Genomic DNA, 22,204 nt, shown 5'->3' with positions numbered 1-22,204 from the left:
AACCTAGCCAGTTGGATATTACAAAACTACAACATTCATCCTTTTTACTCTATGCACATTTTCATTGCAACAGTCTAGCCATTGCCAGAACCCTTCATTCGACCCGCTTCATCGTGCATCCCGAAAAGAAGGTGTTCACATTCAAGAATACAAATGCAGGTTTCAAGGAGAGCAGTGGTTATTAGGGAACAAAAACATATGCATATGATAAAAAGACTATAAAGAGTAGTAAAATACATATATAGATCAATACACAAATGTGCTTTGTTAAAGTATATCAAAACTATTACACTACCACAATCCAGTAATTTCATCAATCTATATCAACTACATATCATTTAATCGCTACTTCCAGCTGGTTGAGCTTTCGACTATGTCACTGAATGAAATAGCATTAATCAAGAACTACATTATAAGAACCAGGAAAGCTATATGGTAAAGGGATTTACTATATTAGAGCTAAATACAGTAGAAACTGAGGAAAACCCAGAAAAAACAAAAGTAACTGAACCTTGTTGGAAATACATAAGATTTCATTAGGTAGTTCACGCGAATTTTTGGCGATCCCATGTAGTTGCGATGGAAAGTAAGAAGCTAAGCAAATAGAACCTGTGCACTAGATGGCGTGAAGTCAGAGAGGGATGCAGGAGCATCTACCACTTGCCAGTAAACAGCAAATGAGCAACGTTTGCTAGATGGCTGCAGGCTCTTGATATGCCCTATAGCAACATGAAGATTTCGGCCTACAACAACAATCCGGTTGTCACAGCAATCTACAGAGAAAGGTTTACATATCTGCTCTGGCAGTGGAAGTCCTTCAACAGTGTCCCAGGAATCATTTTCAGGTTCATAAACCTTAAGTTTAGTGCGCTCGTGTTCGGAAACTACAAACAATCGCCCATATAGCACAACACTAGAACCAGTCCAACCTTCTCGAAGTCCAGAAGCCATGTTCTCCCAATTACCCGTTTGAGGGTCATAAATCTGGCCCCTAGGCACAACATAAAATGGCCAAAACCAGCCTTCAGTTACTAGAAGCTTCCCATTAAGAACTGCAGAGTCATATGAGGCCATATTAGTTCCCATATTTGCAACAGGGCACCAAATCCCTTCATCAGGATCCAAGACTTCCGCAGAGTCCAGCTCAAAAAGATGTGTGCTATTTCCTCCAGCAACATAAATCATCCCATCAATTACTCCACTGGCAAAAAAGGACCTAGCTGTGATCATCTTCTTCATAACAGTCCAACGGTTTCTGCGAACTTCATACTTAACCACCAAATTAAGGGGACAATCAACATCAGAGGCTACCCCACCACAAACATAGAGAACGCCGTCATGGGGAAAGCAGATACACCTAAATCCATGGGGACACACTTTTTCCTTGCACGGCATCGCAGGGATAGTATGCCAAGAAGAGTTTTTTAGATCAAAAACTTTCCACTGAATTTTCCCACTAGTTTTATGAAAGGCAAAGACAAAAAGCCAAGGATCATGAAACCCAAGCTCCTTCCTTCGAGAAAAGAATCTATCTTTCGTAGCAAAGAGCGAATACCATCGCTTACATACAACCCTACAGTTCATATGGTCATTGACAGGTATCCTAAGGAGACAGTTGAGAGCAACATCATCTGGAAGTCCAGGAATTAAGGGTTCTCCCTTTCGCCACATTTCTAAATCAAATGAAGGATCAAGTAAATCAGATTGCTTTGCAGCTAACCTAAACTTTGGAGACAATGTCATTTGTGAATCTCCTAGCCTTTGCACTGGAGCTTGATGTGATGATACCCTAACTCTTTGCATTTTTTTTCTTTGTGAGAAAAACTGCACAACCCCTTTTCTTTAAACTAATTCTCAGACAAGTAACACCATAATAATACCTGGTTTCATTCATCAAAAGGGGTTATTCAGAATCTAAATCCCATAAAATTCAAGAATCCATTTTTATTCATAAGTTAGAAATACAAAAAATAAATAAAATTAAAACCCTGAATTTAAGCAAAAACTCATAAATTCAAGAATCCCACAACACATATACTTTTTAATTAACAGATCAATCATCTACATAGCAAAGTATATAAAAGTGAAAAGCTGAAACAAAATTAGACTTACAGATTAAGATAGAACAATTGATATGAGCAGCAGAGCAACGCAAAGGGTAAAGCTGGTGGCTTTAGCAAGAAGAAGAAGAGAAGTTTAACTATTTAATCATTGAGAAGATTAACTGAACCAAAAAGAAAGATTTAGTGATTTTTTAATCCTTCAAACACTGCATTCCAGCCTCAAATTTGTACATGCTCTCATGTTTCCGGGGAATATACTTCCCACGCGCCATTTCAGAGAGTTTCATATACTCCAAACACACTTTTGCCTCCCTTCGTTCTCTCCGTTTATTTTTATCGTACAAATTTGACTTGACACAATACCCTCAAGGAAACGATTAAAATAGTTTTTTTACTATGTGTTAGGCTCAAAGTGATTTCTAAATTTTTATATTGAGCATTAATAGTTTTTCATGTTTGCAATATTGGTGCACTTTCGATCGTTCTTTAAAATTTTACTTTTTTTTAGCATTGATTTTATCCAGAACGTATGTATGAAATGTTCAATCGTCATTTTATATATTTAGTAGAAATAACAACTCTATATGATCGAATGTGAGAAGAAAAACACTTTGTGTTGTTTAGTAGAAACCGTATTGCAAGTAAAGTCGAGAGGTTTATCATGATAATTTCACGTGCAATAGTACATTTTTTTCCTTTTCTGCAAAGTCATATGTTAAATGTTTAGTAATATTTCTACTGAACTAAACAAGGTGTTTTTCTTATCATCTTTTCTCCGATAAAGTTATTATTTCTGTTATATATATATATATATATAAAGACGATTGAACATTCCTTATATAAAAATTTGGATAAAATTAATGCTAAAAAATAGGCAAAATTTTACAAGAGGATCAAAAGTGCACCGATATTGCAAATATGAGGGACTATTAGTGCTCCATGTGAAAACTGAAGGATTACTTTGAGCCTTAACCCTAAATTGAGGAACTATTTTTAGTCTTTCCTCCAATAACCTCCTCGTTTATAAAAGAAGACATAAATTGACTTGAAACCGAGTAAAAGAAAAAAAAATTAATTTTGTGAATGTAAATTAAAGTTATATTGAATATACCAAAATCTTATTGAATCTTGTGGTCCTTTAACATGTCAGATGAAAAGTGAAAATTAAAATATTGTCAAAAATAATAATAATATTTTTTTATGAAACAGACCGAAAAGAAAATTGATCAAAGTTTTTCGAAACAGAGATTTTAGGTATTGAAAAATAAATATTTCATGCTGAGTACAAAATGTGAAAAAAGATAATAATTAATTTTATTTTTTTATATGTTAAAAGTTATAAGTAAAAATGAAAATTTATTTTTTTAAAAAGAAAGTAACAATAAAAATGAGCGAAAGGAGTATTAATTATATTCCTTATTATTGACATAAGTTAGTTTATTTTAGTATAAGCCAAAATAATATATTATAAGCCAATAATATTTCTACAATATAGGATAAGAATTAAGCAACCAATGTTCAATAGTGATTTGCTTATTGAACAATCTATTTCGGGAAGTGATGCTCTCGAAATGAATATTTTTATAATTAAAATCTTTAACTAAAAATAAAAAAAATTCAGTCGTTTTATCACAATTTATACTAATAATACATTATCTACCATATAAGCATTTTTCTTATGCTTTTTTCCTTTTGCTTTTAAACATTTTCTTAGTTTCAGACACTGTAATCATAAAAGGTGTCTAATTGGTCAAGCTTACTTTTGTTGAATAATATTTTTGTTAAAATTATTTTTAAAAAAAGTTGATGAAAGATTAGTTATTGCTCAAAAATATCTTTTAAATTTATTGGTTAAATACAAATTGTTTTGTTACACCAAAAATAACTTTTTTTTTCAAAAAAAAAAACACTTTCTAAAAAAAGATAAAATTTACAAACATGGTCAAACATGCTACAAAATACCACATCAGACTATATCAATTCAATTATTTTAGTACACTTCAAAAAATGTTTTATTAATCCAACAATCTTGACCTAATAAGAGATGCCATCAAATAAGTCAGTGTACACGTATTCGGTGCTTCAAACATCCTATGTTAGTTTGGTTTGAAAATAAGTTTCGATTGAATTAATTATAACGAAATTAGTTATATTATATTGAGGTTAATGACGTTAAATTAGTTATTCCAATATTATTCTTTAAATATTTGATAATAATATGCATTATATAATTTATAAAATAAATTGTTTGTTTATAAAAATACATTTCATAAGTTTAAAAGATGTGAAGTGATGAATAAAAGAGGTTTGAGGGGATCTTTTTTTTTTTAAAAAAAAAACAATCATTTTAACTATTGTAATTCGAGATAAGTGCTTAGAATTATTATTCCACCTAGAGACATGAATAACTAATTCCAGTACTAATTATTAATCCCGAGATAAGTTCTTTCAAACTTCGTAACCAAACCATCACATTATCCATGTCGTAAAATATAGAATGATTTATTAATGTCACATTTTCGACTTACTACAACAAATTTAGATAAGTTATAATCTTATGGGAAGTACAATCGAAATACGACAATTAAAATCTAGCTTGTGAACAATATATTATAGGTGGAAACAAATATTTCCGCCTTGAAACTTTTTTACATCTTAATACAATCATGCATTGCGCCTTAAAAAATAAATCTAGGTTAATCCAACACTATAAAATTTTAATCTATATCTTCAATTACCTTAAAATTTTCACACAAGAAAGCAAAAATATGTTGGAAATGGACGGAGTAGACCATTTTGGAACCTCACTAAAGGTATGGTCGAAGTTTATAAAATATTTTAAAAGTTTAATCACTTCGAAAATAACATCACGCATATGAGATTATACTTAAATCGGAAAATTCTCATATGAGTGTAGTGAAGTTTGACTTGCATGGCCAAGGCCAAACTTTAGACAATAGGGTTTGAAATTTGGTTTGTCAAGGTACATGTTTCAAGTTCCACCTCGGGAATTGGATATAGATTTATCTAAAGTTTGAAGACTTACTGTGTAACACCTCGGGAATTGGAAAGTTGAATTTGAAAGCACGAGTACATTTGGGCATTAATGTTGGATCTAAGGAAGCCATTTACGTACAGTAGGAAACTCTACGGGCCGTAGGAAGTCAATTGTAGGATTAGATTGATATTTGGAAAAATGTCAAGTCTCTGATGGTTGACGTACAAGTAGTCAAGACGAATCGAGGATGGTCTACGGGCCGCAGGAAATGCTCGTAGAGTGATTTAGAGAATCAATTCGAGACCTCAGGTATGCGAGAGGAGTTGATGAGTCTGCATATGATCTACGGGTCATGGGTAGGATCCGTAGAAGTTATCTAGACTTAATGAAATTTTGAATTTGAACATGAGTTATACGGATAGACGTCCACGAGCTGTCGAAAGTGGGACGGACTGTAAAAAGGTTTTGTGAAATGATCACAAATAATTAACCCTAGTAATAGATTATACGGTTGACCAAGATGGCCAATAGAAAGTCCTACAAACCATAGGATAAAGATTTAGTGAAATCAATCAAAAATAATGAGCCTAATAATAAGTTCTAAGGTTGACCAGGCAGGTTGGTAGAAAGTCCTACAGACCATAAGTCCAAACATAGACCTACTTGACAAAATTTAATCAAGGGTGTTTTGATCTTTTCCTACCCAATTAACCCCTAAACTAGGTCGTTTTAGCTTTATCACTACCCCTATAATTTCTTTTACTCTTCAAAACCTAACTTATTCCCTCAATTCACTCAAACCCTCTAATTCCCTCAAGTCGCCTTCTCTAAATTCTCTCAAAAGCTTCATGGTAAAGAACTAGGATTTCAAGGTTTCTTCCTCCATTGTTTTTACGTCTTGACTGCCAAGGTACGTGAGAATTCACCAATAGATCCCTTTTATCCATGGAGTCCCAAAAAAGTCTCAATCTCTTAGGTTGATTTACCCAATTCCATTAGGGTTTCATGTAATTTTTCATGAGTTCTATTTATTATGATTTAATTGCTTATATTTATTATGATTCAATTGCTTTTATTCAATCTAATATGTATGATCTGATTCAATTACATGAAATTCAATTGATTTCTCGGAAGTCATGCCTTTACCTATGCTTATTTTATGAACTTAATTTATGAACAATGCTTATGAAAGTATGAAGTATGATCATGAATTTGATTGAGAACTTATGCATGCTTTAATAAAAACAATGATTAATGACTGAACGATGCTTTTAAAATAAAGTGTTAATGACTTGTGAAAAGTTTTGTTGCAATTGAATGAAATCATGATTTACATGCTTAGAAAGGTAAGTGTCTACTATGAAAGTTTAATAAAATCGTGATTTGAAAGAAGCTACTATAATATGAACTTATGACTGAATTGGTAGTCTTAATTGTTGCCTTTCAAAGTATTTTGATATGAATATGACTATGTCTTTTCGTTGATATTTACTTAGCACCGAGAGGACTTTGGAATGGAGGTCATACTGCTAGTAGATGTTTGGTATTTAGTAGCATTCCCTTGTCCCAAATTACATGCCCCAACAAGATTGTCTTAAATTACCTAAGCTAGTGAATCCACTTTAGCAAAAAATGAATGTGACAAAGATCTACCTTGATAAATAGATTTCTCTTTTCGGTGCGGGGATTATGTTAGATTTCATGTTATACCTCACATGATCTTATTATCGTTTAACATAAATAACCCACAAAATGAACTATGTGTTCTTCAAAAGTATTATGAAAGCTTGTCAAATGATTTTAAGTATGCACTTACCTCAATTTGTGATTTCACTATAAAGGTTTTTATTACGACTTACTTGGTCATGCATATCATGTTTAAAGTTTCTCATATGTCTTTATGCATTTCCGCATTCTTAGTACATTCATCGTACTAATGCATACTTGTGCCTGTATTGTCTCATAATTTAGGGTCTGATCCTCCTCTTCCCACTCGTGGATAGCTTGGATTGTTATACTAACACATTGGATTGGTGTGTCCTTATGCTCCGAGGACAATAACATAGACATTTTAGTTCTTTTATCGTCTTTTCATTTCAGACTTGTACGTGGTATATGGGTTACGTCATAATCACTCTTATGATGAATAGAAAGGCTACATCACAGTTTAGTATAAAACACTTATGTTTAGATTTCTTATATGATATGAGACTTATGTTGCCTATTCTCTCTCACTGTATTTTTTTACATCATGCTTATGTCAAGTGGTTGTTTAGAACCACTCCGGGTTCTATTCGTCATGTCATACCTAGGAACTAGGTATTAAAGACATGTTCTAGAAAAGATCCTAGGATATCTGAGAAGCCACATCAAGTAGAGTCTTATTCATGAGTGTGAAACACGTCATATTTATGAATAGAAAGCTACAAGGCGTTTAGAGAACTTCACATCTTTCATTATTCTAAAGTCGTGCCATAAAATTTATCTCAATAAAGGTCTTTCTCCTAACTCTTGTTTGATGTTTTTCAGGATATGGCTCCTCGAAGGGCTAATGCAAGAAGGTATATGGCTAATGATGTGGATCCAAAGGTTCCTCAAGTGTCAGTCAATCCTTTGGTCGAACAAGTGACTCATGTCTGATTCCGAGCCACTTTTAAGTATTGACTCAATCTATGACGGTCAAAGCCAATAGAGTCAGCTTCTCTCGTGAATCTAATTATGGTTACAATTGCAGCAAGGGTGAGGAACGTCACAAGGATGAATCTTCCAAAGTTCTATGGGTCGAAAGTTGAGGAAGATCCTCAAGAGTTTATTAATGATATTTATAAGATATAATGAAAATTATGGGAGTGTCAACGGTGGAAAATGTGGAATTAGTTGCTTATCAACTCAAGGGTATTGCTCGAATTTGGTTCAACTAATGGAAGGAATAAAGGGCTATCGATGTGGGTCCTCTTGATCGGGAGAAATTCAAAGAGGCTTTCCTTAATCGTTTTTTTCCTCTTGAGATGAGAGAGACAAAGGTGTTTGAGTTCATTAATCTTCGTCAAGGGAAATGAGTAGGAAAGAGTATTCATTGAATTTTTCTCAGTTGTCTAAGTATGCTCCAACTATGGTTGCCAAATCTAGGGTAAGGATGAGTATGTTTGCATCGGTGTGCCCGAAATAGTGGTCAAAGAGTGTTGAACATCCATGTTGATTAAGGAGACGAATATCTCAAATAGGGCAAGGACCAGTGATGGTGGCTTTTCCTCATTCTAAGTCCGGTAGACATGGTTGTTTTCAATTCTGACAAAAGTTCTCCAGTCAAGATTCTTCTAATATTCTGGATTCAAAACTCAACAAGGATAGAGAGTCTAACCCGAAGCCTCAAGGAAGTAGTGGAAATGGATCTTCTATTTTCATGATGTTCATAGTAATCTTGTACTTCTCGTTTTTATGATTAGTTCAATTGAAATATACTAATTCGAAAAATCAATTATTTTTCATAATATTAGTTAAAAACATATGATTATTGGTGATATATTATCAAAAGACAATATATATCTTAAATATTAAGTTTATTATCGTCGAAAAAGTTTCATATTTGTCTAATATAAATTTTAAATAATTAACTTTATTTTAAAAACTTAATATAATTTTATGATTGCAATTGTCCATCGAAACAGTAAATGTGTAATTACACTTTATCAAACAAACAGGTCAGTGTAATTACTAGGCTGATACTTACTATCTTAATTACACTAATTTCAGGTGGCTTTCCAACTAGTAAATCGAAAGCTAATCCAAATTTATGAACTGTTACATCAAATGTCACGAAAATAGAAAATTACATTTCATAAACTAGCTAAAAGAAAAGCAAAGACAAATAAATTCAAATAAATGACTCTAATTTCTAAAGAATTCCTTATTTATACCATATGCTTTTTGACAACATGGAAATAACGAAAAGATAGATAGCACTAGAACGTCCATTAAATATTTTGATCTTAAGCTAAATATATGTTCAATGTATGATTATATCCTTTGAAACTTTTGATATTAAACATATCACGTGAAATATTGAAATGAAAGAGTTACGAGAAAGTAACATAATATTTTATAAAGATAAAGTATAACACACATTGAAATAGACGGGGTATTAGTTAGCTCTAAAAAACTTCTTGTATATACCACATGCACTTTGACAACCACCTGGAAATCAAGAAAACGTTCATGTAGTAGAAACATATTGAAAACAACAAAGTTCAAGTTTTACTTGTACAAACCAAGCTCTTGAGCACAAATGGGCATAGACTATGTAGAATATCCCACCAAGTGAAGGGTTATAACTGGATTTGTTGCAGAGACGACGAAAAATAATGAAAGAATGAAGCAACAAATCTTGAGGATATAGAGGAATAGTGGGATAACAGAAAAACATTAGGTATGTAAGGGGTTGAGTCTGAGGAGAAACCAGTTTTATATATCATGTATGGTGTATTTATACATAGCAAAGCAATACTCAACTTACAAAGCAGACAAACAAATCAGGCTAAGCTGCCTCAGAAGATAAGAGCTCGAGTTCAGCCCACCAGAGGGGAGAAAGCCTTGGAACTGCAGCATCAGGCGATATATCAATCGTTTCCCTTAATTTTGCAATGACTTCGCTTATCGTTGGTCTCTTCCTTATATTTTCTTCAAGGCATTCTTCAATTACCACACAGATAGCCATAAGCTCATTATTTTTGAAAGACTTGAGTGTTGGATCAACCAAGGAGCTCACATTTGTCTTATCTTTAAGGTATTGCTCCGCCTAAATAAAACAATCGTTATCAATATGTTTTTGCATTGGTAAAAGTCTGAAAGAAAAGACATTCACACAAGAAAATGCATGCAGACTAGGGAACGCATTGTAACGATCAAGTATAAGAAAATAAGGGAAACAAATGAAGGAGATTTACCCAGTTCAGAAGAGACCCTTGTTCTTCTGAATAAGGTGACTTTCCAGAAATTATTTCTAGTAACAGAATCCCAAAACTATAGATATTTGTTTCAGGATCAGCAAGCGCCGGCAGCTCAGAATTTTCTAAATCATCCCTCGAGTCCTTAGACTTGGCTATTAGTTCTGACCAGAAATCAATCTCTGTAATCTGTGAAAATATAAAAAAATTCTACTTCAATATAAAATACAAATGAAAAATGTTTCTTAGTTCAATATGGTAGATAAATTGTATATATTGAAGAAGACGGAGCAGACCTTAGCAGCATAATCGTCAGTCAAAAATATGGCATTTGAATTCAAGCTGGAATGGGGCACTGGAGGATTCAGATCATGCATGTACTGAAGACAATATGCTGTTCCCATTATGGCTCTCACCCTTGCAGACCAGTCAAGAGGATCGGTTTCTTTAACTGACACAATGAAACGTACATTTTAAGTCATTCTGAACATCTTTTTTTAAAAATAAAAATAAAATAAGAAGTGTTATTCTGAACTAAATCAAGCCATCATTTTGAGTAATTAAAGCTGAACTGTGGACAACAAAGAATCTTACCATGTAGATGCTCAGAAAGAGTTCCATTTGGAGCATACTCGAAGACCATCATCCTAGTGAAAGGTTCATCCTCCTCACAGTATCCAATAAGATTAACAAAATTTTTGTGGTTCACTCTTGAAAGTGTATCAATCTGTTCAATAACACAACCACAAAATGTCATGTCTTTTACAACCGAAATGGATGAAGAGATAACAACAATGTCATTATGTGAAATGTAAGACTCTGACATCTATGGAGAGATAATATTTAATTTTTGATGTAAATGGAAACAACAAACCTTCTTCCTGAAAGCCATTTCTGAACTCTCAGACCAATCTTCGAGAGAAGTTAGAGTAGTCGAGGCAACAGCAATCTCTACTCCACTAGACAGAGTTCCCTTGTAGATTATATATGCATCATAACTACTAATTATATTGCTAAAATCCTCACATGCTGTTTCAAGCTCAGACCTGTTGAGCTTAGGGACCCCTGCAATGAGAAATAATCTTTTTGCGATCAGCATCAGGATTATATCTTCTTTTATCGCTGTGATTTAGGACTATTATATCAACCAACAGTGATTTTGTCATTGAATATCAGAATGTGGACAGAATATTAAAAGTAATTCTTGTCACAAATTTCAATTGAAGTACCTGTGACAAATGCTTTTTGCAGCTGTCCACTCAACCCAGTCTTCCAAGGGCCTATTGTTTTTGCAGCTCTGCTTCTGTAAACTAAGAACACAACTACAGCAGCAATTAGCAGAAAAAACCCAAAACCTCCAACTATATACTTCCATGTATCACCAGATTTTTGAGCAGGTGGGGCTTGTCTATTAGTTGGCTGTTTAACACTACTTGACTGTCCCATTGGATTTGGTTTGGGTTGAAACTCAGGCTGTCGTTGCGAGGCAGGCAAGGGTGTAGGAGGTGTTCCCTGGGTATTTGGCACAGCACGAAATGACCCACTACCTCTGGGTCTTGGCACTGAAGCAATAGGACCCAAAGGTTTCCCACCATTGGCAGGAACAGCAGCAAGGTTGCTGGATTGTTCAACTAACTTGCGGCGTGCGATATTCGCCTGGTTCTGAATAGTATGGATGATGTGAGGCCTAGTTGAACCTGCTAAAAAGAAAGAGTAAAAACAATCTTTTGTGCACTTTCAACATAAGTCCTGCTAATGATGTGGAGTAAAATTTTTTCACTCACTTGGTAGGTTGTCAGAGGAATACCCTGTCTGATTATCCAATGTGCCACTTTCAAGTTGTCTGGAGAACCTTTATTGACACAAAGACGCTTCTAGATTGATAAAATGTAAGTCAAAAAAAATGGTGATTGGAAACCATTTAGTTACTTACAGAGTGAAATAACGCAGAAGTGTCCCTTTAAGTGGTCCGATGAAGGAGTCTATGGTTTTTAATGGTATCAGACTGCCATGACAGATGCTGCGAGAAACAGACATCAAATTACCAGAGAGAAGCAGGCAAATGAAAATATCTGATTGAGAAGGTAAGTGCTATTGAAAGTAACCATGCTATTAGTTTTGATAGTCAGCATTATATGTAAGAGTTAAAGCTATCTGAGAAGAGTATCTTGATAAAAAATTAAAACAAATTAGAACCAATATGATAACTTGATGCTCTCTTGGTTCGAGGATCAATCCCTAGATCTCCAATTTATTGCATCCCTCATCCTCAACCCCATCCTTGGAGAGATGCAATGACTGGAAAATCACCTCCTTGTAGTTTAAAAAACTTTTTCGTTTGAGTTGATGTATGGGCAAGCATTACTAGTGAATTTCAAGCATCATCAGCACAAGTAATTGCATCGCCACATCTATGAAATCACCTATCTCCCAGGCTTTATTTGAATTGAGATAAACCACAATATCCCTTGTTGTCATTAATACTCAACCTTATCAACTTGTGTTCACCCACCCCCTCACTCCCACCAAGAAAACCTTTTATGACCATATTCTGAAAATAATGGCAGCCTGAAATGGCTTAAATACAAATTTCATACATTCCAGACATCTTTGCATGTTGATGTTTGGTAACATATATGTAACAAGAATCAGAACACGAATATAAAAGGTCCAATAAAACCAAAAGAACCTTACCAGTGTGCAAATTTTCTATGTAAACAGCATGTTCCACCAGCAGCAGGGATGAGTACTTCGTCAAATTGCAATTCGGAGAGCAAACGAAGCTTCCCAATTTCAAATGGAATTTTTCCTTCCAAGTTGTTTTTACGAATCAACCTGTGAAAAGGTATAAGAAACAGTTCAAAAGAATCTTTCTAATGGTTCTTCCTCATGAATACTCACAATATAAACTTATATAGGCAGCACACATCTTCACATGCACAACAATTAAATTATGAACTCACAAGCTTCTTAGCGCATACAGGTTTCCTATTTCTGCTGGAATTCTCCCACTCAAATTATTATCTGTCAAGTCAAGCACTTCCAACCTTTGAAGTCGTCCAAATTCTTTTGGAATGGCACCAAAAAAATTGTTTTCTGACAGCACACTGTGAGCCAATCATAGAGAAAAAATGTTTAAATTGTTAAGATAAAAAAGGAGCCATACACAACACACAGGAAGATACAGCATGCAAGATGATGAAACTACGATTATTAGACATGGCACTAATTCCCCTTAGTATATTCCACTCAATTTACTAATCTACTACTTTTTGTTATGCAGATTTTCTGCAAATTATGTTTTCAAGTGTCTATTTAACCCCTCTCATGCTTAGTAAAAATTGAGAGACTATTTCAACAATATTTAGCTGCACCATCTTTATGAAAACAACAAAATAGTATCCAAAGCGTCATCGATCTTACCCTTCGGGGTGGCCCAGTGGTTTGAGCTTGGGACTTCCATATTAGAGGTCTCAAGTTCGAAACCCTTTGCCAGCGAAAGCAAGGGGTTTGCCTCTGAGTCGAGCTCGTCGCACCAGGCTTGCCTAGTGCGAGTTACCTCTCCTATGTGGTTTGCGAGCTATTACATAGGAGCGGGGGTTTTACCCTGTGCGCACCCAAAGGGTAGCGGCTGCGGGTTTCCCTTGTCATCAAAAAAAAAAAAAAAGCTTCATTGATCTTATGGGATCTTCGGGTTCTTCTAAAGAACTATTGTCAACCAATTTTTAACTCGTCAAGGCTATTTTTAACTCACCAGGGCAATTTTTAATCCATTTTTTAGAACTCATTAGGGGTTATTTTCAACCTGTGCTTATTTTCAACGCGCAAGGTTAATTTTAACCAATTTTCAACAATGACGAGCAACAGTCTCTCTTTCAATGTCCCACAGATTTTCACTACCAAAAACTATCATGTTTGGTCAATGAGAATGAAATCATATCTTGAAACCTATGATTTATGGAATATTACAATGGAAGAACGATCCTTAGAAACGCTCATCTCAAATCCTATCATTGTCCAGGAAACAAGCACTTTCAAAAGAGCTTTCAAACAAAAACAAGATTATTTAGGGAGTTTCTTTAAGCACAAAACCAAAAAAAGAAGAGGAAGATCAACTTTTTTTTTAAAAAAAAATTGCAAGTTAAAAAAGAAATCAAAAGAAGGAGGTATTTTTAATCCGACAGGCTATTTTCAAACCATTTTGAACTCACTAGGGTTATTTTTAAACCGTGCTTATTTTCAATGCGCAATGCTATTTTCAACCATGACGAGCAACAATCTCTCTTTAATGCCCCACAAATTTTCACTTATGAACTAAAAAAGCAAAAAACATTATGTTTTAGGTAAAGACTTACATTGATTTTAAGTGAGTGAGATTCCCAAGCTCTGGTGCCAATGTGCCTTCCAAAGAAAGTCCATGAAGATCCCTGAACAGAGAAGAAAAAGAAAATAATTAACAACATGAAAGATAGCACAAAGGTCAAACCGTATGAGTTCATTTTTGCACATTTATTGTCATTAAAATAAATCTAACAGATTTTTTCTTATACTATAAAAGAAACGAACATTACAATTATAAAAGTAAGTTTCATGGAATCGAAAACTCATTAACAGATATGATCCTATGTAACAAGGGACTTACAACATTTGCACTTTGCCCTCCAGACACTGTACTCCAAACCACATACATGGGTCACAATGATCAGGATTCCAGTTTGCAAGAACTCCGTATGGATCACAATCAACTTTTGATCGTAGTCCCAACAATGCCAATCCTTGTTTTGCAAAGTAGACCAATCCATTATTCAAATGGACATAACAAACACTAGATACAATCAAGATATAAACACCAAAACCAGTAGGACAGTCCAAAAATAGAATAGAATTACCTTCAGAATTGAGTGAGCTACATCCGTGAACGTCATAAAGAATGATCAGAAGTGCAAGATATGATAACTTGAATCCATAAGTATTCCATCTACCACCCATTGCTAGCAGAACCATGTGTAGCAGTGGTTGAGGCAGTAATAATATCTGCCACTAGCCAGGACTCTATACAAAATGCCACACAAAATCGCCAGTTTTTTATATGCAATAGCTCTCCGAGCGATGAAGATCACTCGGATACACAAGATAATTTTACAAGTAGAATAAAAAGAAAAAATCAGCTATTTTCTTATATACACAAATCTATTCTATAACCTATACAACTAGCAATGATAAAACACAAATGACCAAATCAGGGTCTCTCATTTTCTGTGCTTCTACATTTAGGTTATAACACCTCCATTTTCATCGACAACTGCGCAAACCAAGATCAATGAACTTCCAAAATTAAGCTTTAGCTGACAAAATAAATCAGAAATAACATTTATTAATTCATAATTGCACAAAAAATAGGAGTAATTTACAAGCCAAAAACATAAGACCACTCAGAGAATAACCATATTCACAAGCAATAAAAAAAGGGTAAAAATGTATAGATATACAAAAAAAATAAATTTACCAGAAAGTAGGGACAAAAGGGCAGTCAATGAAATCTTTGTTGCTGCTTTTGTTTCAGAATATACAAAAGAAAAAAATTAAATGCAGGTAGGTAATGATGAAACAAAGGTTTAAATTGAGACTCCAAAAGTCAGCAAAACACAAGAAAATGACGTCAAATTTTTCAACAAAATGAAGAAAAAAAATATTAAAAATCAAAGAATGAATGAATTTTCTTGACTGCCCCTTTTCAGGATGATCTCAGAAAAAGAACCTCTCTTCGACCATCTCTCTGAAAGAGGGTTGAGGGAAAAAAAAAATTCTCTCTCTTGTTTTCTCTCTCTAAAAGGTTTTCTGTTAAACACCACCCCTGTCAACAAGCTCTGTTGTTTTTTCCCACTATTTTCTGAGAATTTTTTCATGGACAAATTTATTTTTGTTTCCATATATTAATTTTAATAATTTCAATATATTTTAATTACAATAGCAAATTGGGTCGATTTAATTCGACCCGAAAACAAAGAGATGAGGAAACCCCACAATTAGAAATATTTGTATGTGGTTTTATGTACGTTGACTGGGTCCTACAAATATTCTGTGGCCTCTACTTCTATACTATATTTGCCATTTGATTAATTCACAAACATGTGTAAATGCTATAAAATAAAGTCAAAAGTAATACTACTCCTGTTTAACAGTGGTTAACCATTTGACTCGACATACATTGTTAAGAAATAATAAATTATACGAATAATATTATTATATTATTCTGTGATATTATTAAATTTAATGATTTGAGAAAACAGTAGTTAATAACAAAGATAAAATATACACAAAAGTTAAACTATCTCTTAATTTTTAAAATTAAACAAGCATTATTGAACAACCATTTTAATATAGTGAATAACTATTGTTAAGCGAGAGAGTAATACGAAAGAATTTATTATGAGATTGTCTTCAATGTGACATAAATATTTTGAAAATGTGAACATTATGGGGGTGGGGTGAGGAGTGGGAGGTGAAGAATTAATGAACATATAGTGGAGAAGTGGGTATTACTGTACATAATAGTAAAATTATATTTTGAAGCAATGGACATTCATATTTAAATAAGGTTGAATTCATTCACAAAATTGACATTATTCACTTAAATAATTGTAACACCTCGAATTTTGGAAAAGAGAGAAAGGAGTTTTTTGGGCCGAAGTCTGTTGGTTCTACGGGTTCTATCTAGGGACTGTAGAAAGAGGAAAAAATTAGATTTTCACAAATAAGTCCAGTTACTTTTTTAAGGTTCACTAGGGTAGCCCATCGTTCTACGTACGAATCCTAGATAGGTATTGCATATGAGTCGCAGAGTTAATGAAATTTCGAAGGTTAAAGTTGGTTTCTATAGTTGGTGTCCCGTTAAAAGTTGGTCCAAATAATAGTTTTTAAACTTCTCTACGGTTAACCAGTACAATATGTAGAGACGGTAGGTTTGAACCGTAAGTCAAGTCTAGTTGTTATTTTTAAAGGATTTTAGGGTCTTTTACTAATTGTTTTATTCCAACACTACATTGTTTGCCTCCTACCCTAAGCCCTATATAAGGCTTTTTGAGTCCTAAAACTACCAGCTTCAACCCCATTTTGTTAATTCCCAAAACCTAACAAAATTCACTCCCTAAATTACTCTAAACTTCTACTACAAAAAAGAGCTGTATAGTAGCAATAATAATTTGCATTAGTGGCAAAAGAATCACCACTATATCCTTTATCAGTCATTGGTCTTTAGCCGGCGATGCAGGGGTCGGTAAAGCCTTTTGTGGCGATTGTCACAAAAGCTGGTAGATAATATAATGTATTGCCGCTAAAAATTATCACTTTTAACGGCTATTATTAGCAGCAATACCCTTGTCTACTGAATCCAATTCACAACGACTAACTATACTTTTTACGTTCATTTTTATAGCCGTTAACTTAAATTAAGTTGATAAAAGTCAATAATTTTTTATGACAATTAGAATGGCTACAATATCCCTTTTAAAAGCATCTAAATCCATTTAACATGAATTTTAATGGCACGTATATTCAACTGAAGATTAACATTAATTGGCAGTATCTTTAGCGGCAATTGTAATATTCCTTGTGAAACATATTCATTTTTCCCTTTAGAGTCAATTTTATGACTGGGATTCAATTTAGTTGGTGTTAGAAGTCATTAGGTTTAACAACAACTATTTGTTTTCTATTAATTATGGCTACTACATTTGTTTAGAAATGATCAAGTTTGCAGTTCTAGTACAAACTTTTTTCACTAGTAAATCCAACAATGATGTTAGTAAAATAAGGCCTACGAGTGGCAAAAAAATTTACTGAATGTTTAAAAATATATTACTATTAATTCATAAAACAAAATATATTTGATTAGATCTAGACAAACAAAATGAATTAATAATTCAAATATTAGTGTTACAACTTAAAAATAAACTTGATCTTTTGAACTGATATAACCAATCCTATAGAATAATCTCCGCAAATAATTTCCGCAACTCTTCTATCATATTGAAATCTACCTGAACAATTTTTAAACACCAAATTGTAGGACCTGAAATGACAAAAATGTGTCAAAAGATGAAACGTAACATATAAAAATGTCACTAGTGTAAATAATTTGACGGACAATTCTCTACAAAGTATGAATTCAAATTGTTGTGACAATTGAAACTAGTGTCATATGTATTATGATATTTGAAGTGTTGCTTAGTATATATTATTTACTTCAGATGTTTTGAGATTGAAGTCATTCTATCAGAAACTCCACTTAGATTAAGATCAAGATCAAACCTAAACATGATTTTATAACTCTTTATGTTGAGAGATAAAAGGAAACATGGTTTACTTAAACCTAGTTTCTATGTTTCAATGTGATTTGGAACAGGATTATCAAGTAAACGGTGTTATTCTGATGGTGTATATAATTTTGTCATTGGTTGCGCAAAGAAGATAGGCAAGATGATATGATTAATGTTGAAGAATTTCAATACTTTGATCTTCAAATGCAGTTTCATTGAATAACTATGCAAGGTAAAGGAATTAGATAAGAATGCGCTATACTTGTTCACAAAATATATCCATAATATCAAACTACTCATTTTAAAAGGTTATATAGGAATAGCTATAAAATGGGTCTAATCATTTTTCTTTTCCAAGCTTAGAAGGTGGTTTACCTACTAAAATATATATGCAGCTTCATAAAACAAAAAGCTATATCATAAGCTTTTATTTTGTGTTTGCCTAATTTGTACAATCCACAACCACAAGACTTATCAATTATGATATACTTTGGAATAGTATATTCATAAGTTTTCATTATATAAGTTGATACATGTGTTTGATTTCTCATGGACTCAGCTTTTGCAGGTCCAAAAGTCAAAAATCTTTACAATATATTTCTGCATCAAAATTTCAACAAAGAGAAAGATTGCATATTACTTTAAATTTCATCTATATATCTTCTCATCAAGTAGCAAAAAGAGTCTATTAATGGTCTCTATAATAAATGTAAATGAAGAAGACCATAAACACAACAAATCAGGAGTCTTAAAGATACTGCATCTAACAAATTGTTTAAACATCTATTTGAGATGTCGTTTTCATCTCCATTTGCTATTGGTTTGCCTTATGCTACACTCAACAACCTAGTTGACATGGGGCTTGATGTCAAAAATCTTTTTGATAATATTGATTTTAATTTGATAAAGAACTAATCTCATCCTTTTCCTTATAGACATTTATAAAAGGAAGGCCAACATTTAGAAGGTGGGTGTTACTGAGATGCAATCAAATGGTTTAGAACATGTGAGATCAACAGTGACAACAACTGATACAGGAGGGAAGCATAAGAAATCTGCTAAATTGAAGTGATTTGAGCGAGAAATATGTTGGATTAACTGAAGAAGATCATGAAAAGCCCGTTTCCACTTTTTCAATAATTAAGTAGCTTTCTGCCAACTCAATTGAAATGCCCAGAAAGCTAAATTCTATTCTTTACCTTTACAAAATCATTATGAGAGGTTTTAATCTTAAAATAAGTAATTAGTGGATACTAAAAAAATGATCAATACATTAACTTGAAAATATTATTAGTGTAGTCCAGGGAGAACAAGAAGCTTTTTTTGAGAATGAAAATAATAATCCCATATGCCCAACGTGGGGCTCGAACCCAGAGAACAAGAAGCTCATCAATGTATTTGCAAATAATCTTCATAATAATAGTTTAAATGTATCTATTGGAAACATGCTCTATCCTGAGAAGAATTGGCATTGGGGACAGATTTAAAACTTGATTTAATCTATACCCACTCATTTTCTTTTTGCATTATCTTTTAGGGTTCAACTTTAAAAAAGGAAAAAGTGTGGGGTCATGGGTCTATTTGACATTTTAAAAACTAGTAGTATATTTGTCAATGTGGGTCAAGGACTTATTTGTTGTTTTAAATACTTGGGAAAATAATATAACACTACAAAATCTATTATAATCTCAAATATATTTTTTAAAATATTATATTCTGATAAAATATTATTACATCACTACAATCAAGGCGCCTCTCACATTTCTTCTTCTCCAAGTGCAACGTCCCATCCCGCTTTTCATTTCATCTTTCCCATACACCCTCTTCCAGTATAATCATACACTACTCTTCCCCATATACTTCTCTCCCCCCCCCCCCCCCCCCCAAGTTAACTTAAACAAACGTTTCTCACTTATCATCTTTCTCAAATTACGTGTCTCTCTTATCATCTTCCTCAAATCGTGATTTGTTTTTCTCACGCCAGGTTCAAAGCTTTAATCTTTGGTAAGTTGATTCTTATTTAATGGTATTTTTCGTTAATTTTTAGCCATATTTGATTGTTTATTTGGTTATAGTAGTGTAATGATTTAGTCACTCTTTGTTCTAGACTGTTTTTCTTCATTTTTCGCCGTATTTCATGAGGTTTTCATTTGGATATGTATATCTGACCCTATTTGGTTGGGATCTCTATTTGGTTGCTTTTTTAAACAATTATGTTTATCTCGCCTATTGATTTTGAATTGACTAAACTTTGATCGACTTTAGTGTCGTTTTCTGTCAATTGCATTGTTGATTTATGTTAATTTGTTATTTATATTGCATGTTTTATTGGAGATTTCCTCTATGTATATTAAAAATTAGTGGTCGATAAATATGTTTTATTTGTAGATTATAAAGAATGGCTAAAACTAGAAATGGAAGTAGTAAACCATATGTTTCTGTTGCTCTAAGAAGTAAGCAACGTACGGTTGAAGAAGTTTTGAAAACTTGTAAAAAGAAAAAAATTATAGTCAAATAATGGCGAAGATAAATAACTACAAAGACAGTATTGATGATGTTGCTAATGATAATGTTGAGAGTAGTGAAGGAGAAAATGATAGCGAGGAGAGTAGTAGAGACACTAGTCGAGATGAGGATGATCCTCTATCCTTGCCAATCTATGCAAGAGATATCTCAGATGAGTTGTATGACTTAGGGATATGGTTAGATGAATTAAAAACATTTCCAGCAAAGATCACTGTAAGATCAAGGATGACAGTTTATCGCGAGTTTCAAAAAATTCTGATTTAAGAAAAACTTTATAATGAATTTAAGGGTACCTGCTTTGGACATTTGAGGCACATTCCAGATTATTATAAGTTCAATGGACAAACTTTCCATTACATGTTGTTGTGACGTGTTACAAATGACAAAATATCGCATGAAATATGATTTTGTGCGAACGATAAGCCTGCATGTTTTGGCTTACAAGAATTTGCATTGATTACGGGGCTGAATTATTCAGCATACCCCCGTGAATCAAAGCTGAACAAAGTTCTTAAAAGATGAGAATTTTCATTTCAAGGTGACAAGGAACAAAAACATCACTGGTGCAAAGTTGCTGAGGTTAATAAGTAGTAGCAAATTAAATAAGGATCAGAAAGTGAAGTGTTCTTTAGTTTGGTTCGTCCACTCGATATTGCTTGTCCATGATCGGTCTAAGATTGTGGATTTAAGCCATATTAATATGGAAGATGATTTGAATTTTTTTGAAAATTATGCATGGTAAAGGAGTCCTTTGGTTTAACATTGGCCTGTTTGAATAATCAAATTAATTTGAGGAAGCAAAGGGAAATGTATAATGAAAAGCAGAATGCATGTTATGCTCTGTATGGCTTTTCCTGGGCATTTCTGATAAGTATTATAAACTATTTTGTCGATTTATGATACATTGTTATTTATTTGTATAGTACTTCATAGCCTTTTTTTATTTATTTGTTTGTTCTTTATATGGATTTCAGGTTTGGATATATGAAGCTTTTTCATATCTTGAAAAGTATGCTGGGAAGTCCTTGGATACTCCACTGCCCATTCTCCGTATACTAAAATGGCACACATCAAAGAGCGAAGATGTAGTTGTAGGTGATCCATCCAAGTATAAGGGGAGAAGTACGAAGGTATACCTTTATTTGTTATTATCTAACAATAATTTTAAATTAGTGAATATTGTGTAATATTTATATGATTTTTTATATTGTGCACCCATACCTCATCTCTACTGTCTGTGAGATGGAACAGAATTACATGAAAATATTTAAGCCATATACTGATGAAGTGAAGGTCTAATCATCGATGTATTGAAGGCCCAATTGAAAAGTGTGACAATCCTCATTGAAGGTGATG

General features: G+C 33.2%; 2 protein-coding genes and 1 long non-coding RNA gene across 5 annotated transcripts in view; 1 reads left to right on the top strand and 2 right to left on the bottom strand.

The window, feature by feature from the left end:
- Nucleotides 1-226: 226 nt before the first annotated feature.
- Nucleotides 227-2,417, bottom strand: LOC101262760 (F-box/kelch-repeat protein). Its single transcript, XM_004231503.5, has 2 exons — nt 2,113-2,417; nt 227-1,880 (listed from the first exon to the last, which is right to left on the bottom strand). The coding sequence occupies exon 2, from the start codon at nt 1,801-1,803 to the stop codon at nt 595-597; it is 1,209 nt and encodes a 402-aa protein (XP_004231551.1). The 5' UTR covers nt 1,804-1,880; nt 2,113-2,417; the 3' UTR covers nt 227-594.
- A 7,089-nt stretch (nt 2,418-9,506) lies between these two features.
- On the bottom strand, nt 9,507-15,932 carry LOC101262464 (protein MALE DISCOVERER 2). Of its 3 annotated transcripts, none has more exons than XM_069293280.1 (14): nt 15,511-15,932; nt 14,894-15,306; nt 14,647-14,779; nt 14,360-14,431; nt 12,968-13,111; nt 12,699-12,839; nt 11,938-12,024; nt 11,789-11,856; nt 11,234-11,701; nt 10,879-11,069; nt 10,599-10,731; nt 10,301-10,455; nt 10,005-10,193; nt 9,507-9,856 (listed from the first exon to the last, which is right to left on the bottom strand). In XM_069293280.1, exons 2-14 carry the CDS (start codon nt 15,006-15,008, stop codon nt 9,596-9,598), a joined length of 2,157 nt encoding a protein of 718 aa, XP_069149381.1. In that variant the 5' UTR covers nt 15,009-15,306; nt 15,511-15,932; the 3' UTR covers nt 9,507-9,595. The 3 variants fall into 3 exon arrangements, with proteins under 3 accessions (XP_069149381.1, XP_010315619.2, XP_010315618.2); XM_010317317.4 differs by having other exon boundaries at nt 11,234-11,704; nt 15,511-15,908; XM_010317316.4 differs by lacking the exon at nt 15,511-15,932 and having other exon boundaries at nt 11,234-11,704; nt 14,894-15,349.
- Nucleotides 15,933-20,439: 4,507 nt separating this feature from the next.
- The window catches only part of LOC112940972 (uncharacterized), a 2,827-nt gene continuing 1,062 nt past the window's right edge, over nt 20,440-22,204 (top strand). The window contains exons 1-2 of the long non-coding RNA XR_003245808.2: nt 20,440-21,978; nt 22,100-22,204. The exon at nt 22,100-22,204 is cut by the window's right edge and continues 208 nt beyond it. This is a non-coding gene — a long non-coding RNA (uncharacterized lncRNA). The remainder of the gene's footprint in view (nt 21,979-22,099) is intronic.

Source organism: Solanum lycopersicum, chromosome 2, assembly GCF_036512215.1.
Source record: "Solanum lycopersicum chromosome 2, SLM_r2.1".
In the NCBI taxonomy this organism is placed as follows: Eukaryota; Viridiplantae; Streptophyta; class Magnoliopsida; order Solanales; family Solanaceae; genus Solanum; species Solanum lycopersicum.
The sequence above is the reverse complement of the archived record's forward strand: the minus strand, read 5'-3'. Positions and strand labels throughout refer to the sequence as shown.

What these genes read in the sequence shown, in the direction of transcription:
- LOC101262464 (XM_010317317.4), bottom strand. Translation starts at nt 15,008, where the DNA reads ATGGTTCTGCTAGCAATGGGTGGTAGATGGAATACTTATGGATTCAAG. An exon ending in CATAGAAAATTTGCACACTG is followed by an intron (nt 12,025 to 12,698) that starts GTAAGGTTCTTT and finishes TGTTTCTCGCAG; the next exon opens with CATCTGTCATGGCAGTCTGA. An exon ending in TTCCTCTGACAACCTACCAA is followed by an intron (nt 11,705 to 11,788) that starts GTGAGTGAAAAA and finishes CTTTCTTTTTAG; the next exon opens with CAGGTTCAACTAGGCCTCAC.
- LOC101262760 (XM_004231503.5), bottom strand. Translation starts at nt 1,803, where the DNA reads ATGCAAAGAGTTAGGGTATCATCACATCAAGCTCCAGTGCAAAGGCTA.